Source organism: Nothobranchius furzeri, chromosome 14 (assembly GCF_043380555.1).
Source record: "Nothobranchius furzeri strain GRZ-AD chromosome 14, NfurGRZ-RIMD1, whole genome shotgun sequence".
NCBI lineage: Eukaryota > Metazoa > Chordata > Actinopteri > Cyprinodontiformes > Nothobranchiidae > Nothobranchius > Nothobranchius furzeri.
Genome location: NC_091754.1, coordinates 4445630 through 4458368, shown reverse-complemented (window position 1 = coordinate 4458368; position 12739 = coordinate 4445630). Strand labels below are relative to the sequence as shown.

Below are 12739 nucleotides of genomic sequence, written 5' to 3'. Positions count from 1 at the left end.
TCCCCTCCAGCCCAATTCCAGGTGGGACAGGAAGTAAATGATTTCATCATGCTCATCTTTTCCTAAGCTAATTAGCGAGGTCTGGAAACAATATATAGTTATGCAGTGAGACGCCTCAACGAAAACAAACGCACCTGTGTACCAGAATCTAATGTGTCACCTGTTATTTCAGAGCATGTATAGCAGTCAGTCACAGCACAGTAGTCTCCATAATTAGTCTCTGAAGAACAACAACAGATGGAGGAAGTGATAGAGAATGAAGAAATGACAAACCAGTCAGACAGGCAGAAAGGGAGAGTTTACCCAGAATAAATGCAGTGTGATGCCCCACTGACAAACACAAAAGGCTTTTGATTGTGTGATTTGATTTGATGTGCATATTGGTGTGTGTGTGTGTGTGTGTGTGTGTGTGTGTGTGTGTGTGTGTGTGTGTGTGTGTGTGTGTGTGTGTGTGTGTGTGTGTGTGTGTGTGTGTGTGTATTGGATAGTTATGGAAATCGGTTTGATCTCCAAACCTCTAGTCTTTTACAGTCAGATGAACAGAATAAAACATAATGAACAGATTAAAACAGGACTCCTCGTTAAAGACTGCTTAGAGGGTCTTTACTTTAATCTGTTAATCTTTACATCCTTTTTTAAAAATGAATCCAAGGTTTGCTCAAGGCCGAGGCAAAAGGTTCAGGAGGGGACAACCCAGAACCCTCCACCACCTCCTGAGGGACATCCAGGTCAGACCTGAAGAGAGAATTCCACCTCATCGTGAGACAAAGGTGCATTATATTGCACTTGTGTCATCCAAACCAGATGGCGTTTTTATTGTTGCATAGAGGGATTTTCCTCTAACAGATAAAACTAGAAAACCACAAATATATCAGCTTAAGTTCAATAATAACAATTTGGGCCTTTTAAAGCCCTAATCAGTAGAGTCTTTTCAGCAGGGTCAGAGCTGAAGACCGTCCTCTATCTGCATTCAAGGAGGGGCTGAAGTCTTCAGGGGACACATTTATATTCACAGTGATGTCTCAGTTTATACACCCCCTGTAAATACAACCATATGTTGTGCTTGGTGCTCCCTGTAAAACAGAGCTCATTAACAAGTCCACACTCCTTCCTCCCCCCCCCCCCCCCCCTCTCTCTCTCTCACACACACACTTGTTAATAAAATGGCTTTCTTCGTAAAATCAGGGAATTCAAATTTACCCAATGATGCATGTTTGCCACTTGAATGTGTGCACGCAAAAACAATGAAGGTAAACCCAACTAAGTCATGGAAAACAACAGATTTTGATAGAAAAGGGATTCCTATTACCTACCAAAACAACCAGGAATCCAAGTATAGCCAACTATAAACAGTGCGATTGGTAAAAAGATGTCAACCTTTAAAAAATGCTGATGCATATTGAACTATTTGGGATGCAAAATAGCAATGGAGTTGTTCTCCTTTTGTTCAATTTTGAAAACTGCCATTCACCAAAGTCGGGCCTGGTTTTTGTGAGGCAAACTCCCAGCACAGTTTCTGGCAGTTGATCGGAAATCTGAGTAGTACTTTCAGTCACCGAATTATTCATCACTGAAAGCCATCATCTTATTTAGCACATACTTTTAAATAGTCCTTCATGGGTTAATCACCTTAGCATGAGAGGCGTTCCCTTCTATTAGTGCAATCAGAGCCATTAAAGCACTTAGATGCTCTATAAACTACATCCTGTTAATATAACAAAGATCCACCAACATGGTGTATGGTGCATCTCAGAGAAGAAGAGTTAGAGTACTCTTACTTTTTGTGACCACGCCCTCAAGTCTGATGATGTTTGGGTGGTCAAACTGGCCCATGATGGATGCCTCTCGCAGGAAATCCCGCCGCTGATGCTCCACGTATCCTCCTTTCAGGGTTTTTATAGCCACAGCAATCTCCTTCTTTCCTGGTGTTCTCAAGCGACCACTGCACACCTCACCGAATTCACCTGGAACACACACACACACTTACTACTAAAGCTTACCTTAAATAAGGTAAGCTTTCAAATTCATTCAAATATATTCATTCAAATATATATTGTGTTTTCATGAATATTGTTTAGTATCTGTTGTGTTATTTTTTATTGAACGAAATAAAGAAAAAAAAATACATTGTAAACCTTACAATAAACCATCTGGATGGACACATACACACTAACAGGAAGAAGCCCACACCACCAGCAGGTACTACAGCTTACCACTTGGAGGCAGTGTTGCAGCTCTCATCTCATCATCACGATTAGAACCTCCTCACTGATGAGTTAACTTCAGTTTACCTCTAAAGGAAAACCTTGAATGTATTCTAACATCTTTAGCTCTTCAAACCTATTAAAGTGATGGTGCAGTGAGAAAACAAGCGTGAAACAGGTCCCCTCTTTTCTGTGAATGGTGCAGTAGAAGAGGTTTGCAAGGATCCTCTCATTTCCACATTTAAAGCTGCCGTTATGACAGTAAATGTAAAATGGCCCTCTTCTGCCGACGTAACTTTAGTGATTCGATAACACAGCTGGATGAGTGTGTGTAGGTGAGTGTGTGCATGTACCCGCCCCGATCACCCTCTCGATGCGAATCCTAGGCGGGTCGATTTCTTTAGTGAATTCGTGCACGGCCTGTGTGGGATCCTCATACGTGTCAGGGTCCACGTAGGTCTTTACTCCTGGAAAAGGGACTGTTGAGGACATAAAAGGTGCAATGCATCAGAGAATGCTTTTAATGTTTCCGTTTCATGTTCAGCAGCAACAACGATTTTCTAAGACAGATGGTTTTAGATACAGAAAGACACATTTCCTCATTGCTATTGATCATGAGCTGGGGGCAGCGAGCTACAGAAACTTGTTCAATATCTCTCCTCCAGCAGAGCTCGCTCGTCTTGCTGAAGAGCAGCAGGGAAGCTCCTTGAGCGCTGAGCCACACGTTTAACTTGGGATGAGTTTCTAAAGAGAGTTTTGTTCAACCATGCACCCTGCTGCAGAGTCCTTGAGCAAGTCTTTAACAGGCTGCTGCTGCTGCTCTGGTGGTGACCTCAACCTCCCAGCCCGAGAGGGGTATACACAAGCTTGTTCTCCTTTAGGGATCAATACAGTATCAACAAACCAAGAACAACAATCAGCTGTCTGCGATGCATGAAGCCCCACAAGGACCTCGCTCTCCTCTGGAAGTTGCTGCTCACGGTCACACTCGGTGCCAAGGTGATCACAGGTGATGCTTTAGAGGGTTTGGGGGATACGTCTGAAACCTGGGAGGCACCGTGATATATAATGCTTTCTATCTGTTCCTGATCTTTGGCCTCAAATCCAACCGTCCTCTTAAAATATTCCACATTCGTCTTTGTTCTTCTGTCCTTTATTGACTTTCAACCCGCCGACCTCACACCCCCACCACCCCTCTCTCCTTGCAGGTTTATCCTCACCTCACTCTTAATCTTTACACTCACATCCTTTTTGTTTCAGTGCTTCAGTTTGCATTTTTAAAGTCTGAAATAAAAAGTTGGCAAGTAAAGAAAAAGGTTGACAAGCTCAGGGACAACTGTGTAATCACCAACACTTCTTTAGAAGACATTAAAGAAAGAAGAAGTTAGAAAGCCTTTTTGTCGTGGGAATATTAAATCTTTTCCTGCACATATTTAAAATAAGTAGAGTCTTTGAGTTCTGGAAAACCATGCAGTTAGATCTGTCATTCAGGTGCAGAACTCATTATGCAGAGGAAGATGAACACCTGGGAAATGGCCCCATTCTTCATACACATTGAATGTAAAGATCGGAGCAGGTGGCTAACAGCTAACTAAGGCCTGCCCACATTAAGAGAAGAATGATGTGAAACAACAACATAAAAAGAGTTAAATAATTTACCATGTCCATTCTGACAAGTTGTTCGTCTCTTGTCCTCTGAGGTCATCTTGGCCTTGAAGTACCACTGACATCTAGAAAACAGAAATTATGATTTAAAAGGAAAAAAAAAGCTAAGAGTTGTGTGATGTGCAATAAGGCCTTTTTTTCCTTCCTTTTTCCTCTTTTTCTAAAGAAACTGAACCAAAATATGGGCACAGGAAATGGCAGGAATAATTCAAACAGATATATTTTATGGCACACTTGAAACAAAGAGCAGTCACCTCATTTTAGTTTTAGTAAAATTGTGCTTTAGAGACTTTTTCAATGAGCCAGATACCAGATGTGATTATCTCAAGACCACATCATCAAATGTTACTGTGACCTTTTAAAAAATGTATAAATCAGACTGTACAATACCAGTCAAAAGTTTTAGAACACCCCAATTTTCCCAGTCACTTATTGCTGTTTAAGTCATTCAAGTCCAATGAATAGCTTCAAATGGTACAAAGTTAAGTGGTGAACTGCCAGAGGTTAAAAAAAAGGTAAGGTTACTCAAAAGTGAAAAATAATGTACATTTCAGAATGATACAAAAAGGCCTTTGGCAGGGAACACAGCTGTTCTGCAGCAATGGAGGTTGATCAAGCCTTGAAAGCTGATGCTAATTCCCACAGGTGTTCCAACTTTTCTGGATTACTTACAACCCCCTCTGTCTGCATAAAAGCAGTGTTGGAACATACTGTGGTACTAGGGCTGGGCCATATGACCTAAAATAAATATCACAATAAATTGAGGATTTCACCTTAATAACAATAACTGGACGATAATTACAGGTGTGTGCAGAAACAAAAGTTGTCCACTAGCTGGGGCTGTCACAAGTATTATGTTGAGTTACATCTTTACGTGACTCAAGGTGGTACAGCTTCCTAAAGGGGCATGAACGTTGTCAACCTACACACATCTTTTCATTTTTTATTATCAAATGTATTGACATGGGAAGAACTCTCTTGATAAGAGTCAGAAGTTTTGATGACGATACATTTTTCATTTATTTCCCAGACCTATGTGTTACCATACCCTTGTGAACATCAGTTGAAAAGTATTGTACTGCAGATAATAGTGTGTTGCTACAAAACTGGCGAGAAAAAGGTAATTAACAATGGAAGAGAGACAGACCATCATAACACTTAAAAATAGGTCTTTCCTACGGTGCTTAATTTGTAAATCAAACGTTCCGGGAACGTAAATACTGATGTGAAACCAAAGTTCACTAATTGCAAAACAGATGCTGGAACACGGGAGGGTGGGATCCGGGTTGGTTCGCTGGAGTTTTTGACACTTAAAAATTGCGCCCACATTTTCAAAGTCAACACACATTTCTTTTAACAACGGTAGTTTTTGCATCTTTACTGTTCTCCTGCTTCAATTTCCACCTGCAGTCCTTATTAAGTAGGAACAATTTTATAATTTTTATTTCCCTAAGCCCCTCCCCTGGCTTTTACAGCAAAACATTGTTTACGGGAGCCTAGAGCGTCAACCAATAGAGTTGTGTACCCACAGGGTCCGAAATTAACACTCGCCACTCGCCAAATGCAAGCAAATTACTCCATTTGGCGAGTAAATTTTTGAGCTGTATCTGCCACATGGCGAGTAAATGTTTGCACCAAATTAGTTATGTTTATCAGTCATCTTCCATGGATTTCTGATACTCCTCCCGCCTGCATGCAACGTACACAAACGTACGCGAAACATGAGCACCGCATCCAACGTCATTTCCACCTATCCCATTCAATCAGTTTATCAAGTTAGCAGTTAGCTTCGTGTTAAAACTAGCGGTGAAATGTGGCGGTTTTTAACTGGAGTCAGCCAGCCTTCCAAAAGAAAATTCGTCGAACTGGAAGAAAAACCACCAGGACCAGTGGCAACCAGATTTTGTGAAAAGTGGCGGAGTCGTGAGACAATGGCTGCATTATGATGGCTATGTAGCGTTGCTGCCTTTCACAGACACTTTTCTGCTCATGCTTTAAACAGGATAGCCTTCTTCTATAAACTGTCCCTCGGCATTCTTCAAATATCCAAAAAATGCCCATACTTCCGACTTTGTCTTCTTTGGGGGATAATAAATGTCCCGAGTGCCGTCTCTGGCCATTATTTCAGCTTTAGCTTAAAGAAAGTTTTGGTCGTAAACAACAAAGTGAGCATGTGCCGCCGGCCACTTCAGCAGATGATACGGTGGCTGGTATGGGTCACCGCACCTACGCCACAGCCACGGTAATCCACCGAGAAGATGTATATTTTTTTAAAACAAGACGGTTATTATTATTTATTTATTTTTTACCGGGGTTTACTGCTACACCGGTTACCGTGACAACCCTAGCCCTGACACACTTTCAGATATTCTCATGGTGCAGCTGTGTTCTCCAGAGATCAAGGACTGTGACCCAAATGAGGCTGTAATGCTTTGGCACAAAGACGGTGTCAGAAGCAGGAGGCCAGACTTCATGGACAGAGAAAACAAGGAGTCTGACTAGATTTCAATGAAAGAGTTCATAAAAACATCTCTAAAAATAAATAAATAAATAAATAGTAAAAATTACAAAAGAGTTGTTTTTCTTATTAATTGATGTTTTAATTATTTGTCACTCTGTTTGGAATCAACATAATATAGAATAACATGCTTTAGGTAGATTTAAATCATTTATAATTTTGGCCGGTAAAAAATATGCTTGGCCGGTAGATTTTCATCATCTACCAGCCAACTTGGCCGGTGAGTAAAAATTTTTATTTTGGACCCTGTGTACCCACAAGCGGGAGCTGTCACTCAACGAGACTGTGCCTTTGTTCCCAGCATGCACTATGGGGCGACGCCAATGAAGCTGGAAGTCGCAGATTCCTCGACTGCCTTCTACTTCTTAAAGAAAGTTTAAAGTTAAAAAGTTAGTTTAAAACTAATTAAGAGTTGGTAACAATCTTTTGGACAGGTACATACTGTCACACCCTGTCCTGTTTCCCCTTAGGTTTTAGTCTGTCTCCGTTAATTGCTCCCACCTGCCTCTTGTTTCCCAATCACCCTAGCTCCCGCTCCTCTTGTTTTTAAACCCCTTCTGTTCTGTGTTTCATGTCGAGTCATTGTTCCCATGTCCAGTGTGTTCATGATTAAAACCTTTAACCTTTGACCTTCTTCACCATCCTCTCTTTATTCTGCTCTCCCCACCTATTCCACCTTCCTCAGGATCCACTGATTTCCCTCTTTCCTATTCACTCTCTCTCTTTCTTAACATGTTTTCTTTTAAATCGCAATTGCTTATTCTTGCTCATTTTAAATATAATTTTAAACATTTTCGAAATGCTTTTTTATATTTTTACAATTTTTATATTTTTTGTTTTTGTTTTTGTCTTGTTTTTGTGAAGCGCCTCGTGATTTTTATCTTGAGAGGCGCTATAGAAATGATATATTCTTCTTCTTCTTCTTAAACGTCCTACCTGTCTGCCTGTCTTCCTGTCCCGCGTTTGGATCCTCACCTGATCACCGCTCCGCTCACCAGGCACGCTCGTGGCAGAATAACTCGACCCTCTGAAGGATACAGCGGGGAGATTCTCCCATGGAAGTATCTGTTCCAGTTCCTCTCCGCCGACTATAGCCCGGCTTCTCCTTCTCCAGCTCCAGCGACCTTCTACCTCGGCGTTCCTCTCCACCCTCCCGGAGGCCGGTGGGAGAGTGGATGGGGAGTCGCTTCCTGATTGCTCCAGTTATGTGGGCACCCGCCTGGCTGTGTGCTCTCCCGGAGTTGGCCCACGGCGTGGGGAGAGATGCTGGGCTCCATCGCAGCCCTGTGTCCCAGGACGGAGCTGCGACCTCTCCACTGCCCCAACTCGGCGCAGTTGTCTGGACACGTCCCCGGTCAGATCAGCGGTCCCGTCTCTGGCCGAATCGGCGCCTGCAGGTGGAGGAGCTGCGCCCGCAGCCCAGCTGACGGGGCTCACCAGTCTCCGAGCTGAGTTGGTCCAGATTCGTCAGACCCTCTAACTCAATGCGCTCCAGCTGGACGATCTGCTCGCTGCTCCGGCTGGACGCAGCAGCTTGGACCCGCCCCCGGTCGGACCAGCTGTCCCGCCTCCGGTCCAATCGGCTCCTCCGTCATCTGCAGGAGGTGGAGCAATGCCCACAACCCAGCCGACTGAACTTGGCAGTCTCCGGGCTGAGCTGGTCCAGCTTCAACAGATCGCCGGTTCTAATAAGCTCTTACTGGACGCTCTGCGCTCCCTGTCTCCAGCATCACCCATTCACTCAATGCCTGTTCCAGCGGGGGTCCCGGTGAAAGCACCGCATCCGGTCCCGCCTGTCCAGACATCCCCTCCTGCAGCGACTTCACCTCCACTCCAGACGCCAACAGTGCCGGCCCAGAAGCAGACGGTGCGGGCCCAGAAGCAGACGGTTCCCGCCCAGAAGCAGACGGTACCAGCCCAGAAGCAGACGGTACCAGCCCAGAAGCCGGCGGCTCAGAGACCGGCGGTCCAGAAGCCAGAGGCCCAGAAGCAGATGGAAGTCGACGCCTCTTCCAGTGCAAGGGTCGACGCCTCCAAGCCAAGGGTCGACACCTCCAAGCCAAGGGTCGACGCCTTCAAGCCAAGGATCGACGCCTCCAGTCAAAGGGTCAACGCCTCCAAGCCAAGGGTTGACACCTCCAGTCAAAGGGTCGACACCTCCAGTCCAAGGGCCGACGCCTCCAAGCCAAGGGTCGACGCCTCCAAGCCAAGGGTCGACACCTCCAAGCCAAGGGTTGACGCCTCCAAGCCAAGGGTCGACGCCTCCAAGCCAAGGGTCGACGCCTCCAAGCCAAGGGTCAACACCTCCAGTCCAAGAGTCGACGCCTCCAGTCCAAGGGTCGACGCCTCCAGTCCAAGGGTCGACGCCTCCAGTCCAAGGGTCGACGCCTCCAGTCCAAGGGTTGACGCCTCCAAGCCAAGGGTCGATGCCTCCAAGCCAAGGGTTGATGCCTCCAAGCCAAGGGTCGACGCCTCCAAGCCAAGGGTCGACGCCTCCAAGCCAGGGGTCGACGCCTCCAGTCCAAGGGTTGACTTCTCCAGTCCAAGGGTTGACGCCTCCAGTCCAAGGGTCGACACCTCCAGTCCAGGGGTTGACGCCTCCAGTCCAAGGGTCGACGCCTCCAAGCCAAGGGTCAACGCCTCACCCTGTTCTGAAGTCGACGTCTCCTCTGAAGTCGACGTGTCTGAGGTCAACGTCTCCTCTGAAGTCGTCTCGTCTGAAGTCGACGTCTCGTCTGAAGTCGACGTCTCCTCTGAAGTCGACGTCTCGTCTGAAGTCGTCTCCTCTGCAGTCGACGTCTCGTCTGAAGTCGTCTCCTCTGCAGTCGACGTCTTGTCTGAAGTCGACGTCTCCTCTGAAGTCGACGTCTCGTCTGAAGTCGACGTCTCCTCTGAGGTCGACGTCTCGTCTGAAGTCGACGTCTCGTCTGAAGTCGACGTCTCCTCTGAGGTCGACGTCTCGTCTGAAGTCGTCTCCTCTGAAGTCGTCTTTGAAGTCACCTCTGAAGTCGCCTCGTCTGAAGTCGCTTCGTATGAAGTCGCCTCGTCTGAAGTCGCCTTATCCACTCTAGAGGTCGACGCTCGTTCCACTCTAGAGGTCGACGCTCGCTCCACTCTAGAGGTCGACGCTCTCTCCACTCTAGAGGTCGCTCCGGTCCAGCCCGTCCAAGGAACTCTGTCCCCGGCCCAGCCTGCAGAGACTATGTCCCCGGTCCAGCCTGCAGAGCTTCTCATCTGCCGCAGGTGCCGGCCTCCAAGGGCCCGTCGTCTTCTCATCTGCCGCAGGCGCCGGCCTCCAAGGGCCCGTCGCCTCCTCATCTGCCGCAGGCCCCCGGACACTGCTGATCCCTGCCGCCTCTCCATCGGTCCCTCGGTTCCTCTGGGCCCTCCCTCCGGGTCCCCCTCCTCCCGCCCTGCTCCTTGTTCCTGTGGGCGTCTGGGATCCACCCTTTGGGGGGGGGGGGGGGGGGGAGACTGTCACACCCTGTCCTGACTCCCCTTAGGTTTTAGTCTGTCTCCGTTAATTGCTCCCACCTGCCTCTTGTTTCCCAATCACCCTAGCTCCTGCTCCTCAAGTATTTAAACCCCTTCTGTTCTGTGTTTCATGTCATTGTTCCCATGTCCAGTGTGTTCATGATTAAAACCTTTAAACGTCCTACCTGTCTGCCTGTCTTCCTGTCCTGCATTTGGATCCTCACCTGATCACCGCTTCGCTCACCAGGCACGCTCGTGACACATACTAAGTGGTATGTTGTATTTTAGAGAATTGTAACTGAAACTGTATTTAAAAAAATAGATAATAGTGTTTAATTGTTGTATGTTGTGTTTATGTAACCAAAGTTATTTTAAGGTTCTAATCTCTGAGGCTCCTTAAACGTCTCAGGAGAAGTTCCCAAAGTCCAAGGCTCCCTGAACGCCTCACTGCTGTAAAACTGCGTTTCATATTGCGGCAGTCTAGTTCACCTCGTGCCCATGTTGCAGAACTGTTGAATAGGAGCACGAGGTCTCGTTGCTACTGGGCGATTAAAGCTTCTGCACATATGAGAAGGAAGAAAAGTAAGGAAGAAGTTTAAAACCCGACTAATAAGGTTTTCTTAGTAGTAGTGCTTATGTTAATTTGGTTACTGTGTCACCAGAGAGAGGTGTTTGGTTGTCACCGAATTAGTGGTGCACTTTTTGGTCATTGAATGTTCTAATAAGTCCCGTTGGTTTTTTTTATGTTATGTGCCAAAGGTACAGGTTAAACTTGCTGTTTATAAAAATTAGTTCAATTCAATTCAAGTTTATTTATATAGCGCCAAATCACGACAAGAGTCGTCTCAAGGCGTCGTCGTCGTCATCTTCCTCCGCTTATCCGGGTCCGGGTCGCGGGGGCAGCATCCCAACTAGGGAGCTCCAGGCCGTCCTCTCCCCGGCCTTGTCCACCAGCTCCTCCGGCAGGACCCCAAGGCGTTCCCGGACCAGATTGGAGATGTAACCTCTCCAACGTGTCCTGGGTCGACCCGGGGGCCTTCTGCCGGCAGGACATGCCCGAAACACCTCCCCGGGGAGGCGTCCAGGAGGCATCCTGACCAGATGCCCAAACCACCTCAACTGGCTCCTTTCGATCCGGAGGAGCAGTGGTTCTACTCCGAGTCCCTCCCGAATGTCCGAGCTCCTCAACCTATCTCTAAGGCTGAGCCCGGCCACCCTACGGAGGAAACTCATTTCGGCCGCTTGTATCCGTGATCTCGTTCTTTCGTCTCAAGGCACTTCACATAATAAACATTCCAATCCAGGTCAGTTCATTAAGCCAATCAGAAATAATGTTTCCTATATAAGGAACCCAGCAAATTGCATCAAGTCACTGACTAGTGTCAGTGACTTTACAGCAATCCTCATACTAAGCAAGCATAAAGCGACAGTGGAGAGGAAAACTCCCTTTTAACAGGAAGAAACCTCCAGAGAATCCTGGCTCAGTATAAGCAGCCATCCTCCACGACTCACTGGGGATGGAGAAGACAGAGCAGGCACACACACGCACACACACGCACGCACACACACACACACACACACGCACACACACACACACACACACGCACAAAGACAAAGTAATGTGTCTATGGTTACATTGCGATTTCTTAGTAAATATTCTGTTTGGTGAGAGATAAACTTTATTGTATTAATCCTAGTGGATCTATAATTAAACGGATAAACTAGCAGTAGCACATCCAACGTCAAGGAAAGCAAAAAGTTATTATCAGGAGAGGGAGAATGTTTTAGTGCTTAGCAGCAGTGTGCTAGACGATGGTCCCCTCCATGAGGCCACCACAGCTCAGCAGAACATCGTTGTAGCTTCTTCTGGGGAGAAAAACACTTAGAGAGAAAATAAAGTTAACAGCTGAAATAGCAGGAAATAATACAGTTAAAGAGCAGACTATAGAATAAAGCAGTAGAGTGTGAGAAGTGGTCAGTGTGTCCTCCAGCAGTCTAAGCCTATAGCAGCATAACTACAGAGATAACTCAGGATAATCTATCCTATTTAGATGGAGGCATGTTGGAGGCAGGGCAAGGGAGAGCTGTCTTTACCGACTGTACACTCCACCTCCCTCTACTCCCCCACTTGTCCAGATTTAGGCTAACATCAGATTTTAACCATAGGCCCTATCAAATAAAAATGTTTTAAGCCTATTCTTAAAAGTAGACAAAGTGTCTGCCTCACGGACTAAAGCTGGGAGCTGGTTCCACAGGAGAGGAGCCTGATAACTAAAAGGTCGGCCTCCCATCCTAATTTTAGATGTTCTGGGAACCACCAATAGACCTGCAGTCTGAGAGCAAAGTGCTCGGTTAGGAACGTATGGAACAATCAGGTCACTGATGTATGATGGACCTTGATTATTAAGAGCTTTATATGTGAGAAGAAGGATCTTAAAATCTATTCTGAATTTAACAGGTAGCCAATGTAGGGAAGCTAAGACAGGAGAGATATCAGAATCAGAATCAGAAGTTTTTTATTGCCATATGTGTGCCAAGTCACAACATTAGGAAATTGCTGCGGTATTTTGGTGCAGAAGGTAAGAAAGAAAAAAAAGTTAAGAGACAAGCAAATATAAGAACTAATAAAACACTCATGATAAAATTACTAATGTAAAAAGTGGCAGGAATTAGAGAAGCAGCTATCTACCCCGTGTAGGTACTAATCTGAGTGTTTGCTGAACGTTTCAAGCACAGCATCGGGTCACGTGACTGGGACCAATCAACTTGAGTGGGCTGCCCTAGGATTTTCATTCAAAAGTCCAACTGCAGAGGGGAAGAAACTGTTTTTGTGGCGAGAGGTTCTGGTCCAAATGGATCTGAGCCTTCTGCCAGATGG

The 12739-nt window shown here is 46.1% G+C and overlaps 1 protein-coding gene across 4 annotated transcripts in view; it reads right to left on the bottom strand.

The window, feature by feature from the left end:
- The window catches only part of LOC107372839 (ephrin type-A receptor 6), a 398636-nt gene that overhangs the window by 45177 nt on the left and 340720 nt on the right, over window positions 1–12739 (bottom strand). For all 4 annotated transcript variants that reach the window (XR_011516160.1, XR_011516159.1, XM_070543905.1 and 1 more), the window contains 3 exons: window positions 3864–3934; window positions 2558–2683; window positions 1779–1964 (listed from right to left, as the gene is read on the bottom strand). Coding sequence is in view for 2 of the 4 variants with exons in the window: in XM_070543905.1 (XP_070400006.1) it covers window positions 1779–1964; window positions 2558–2683; window positions 3864–3934 (383 nt within the window). In the remaining 2 variants the exon portion in view is untranslated. The remainder of the gene's footprint in view (window positions 1–1778; window positions 1965–2557; window positions 2684–3863; window positions 3935–12739) is intronic.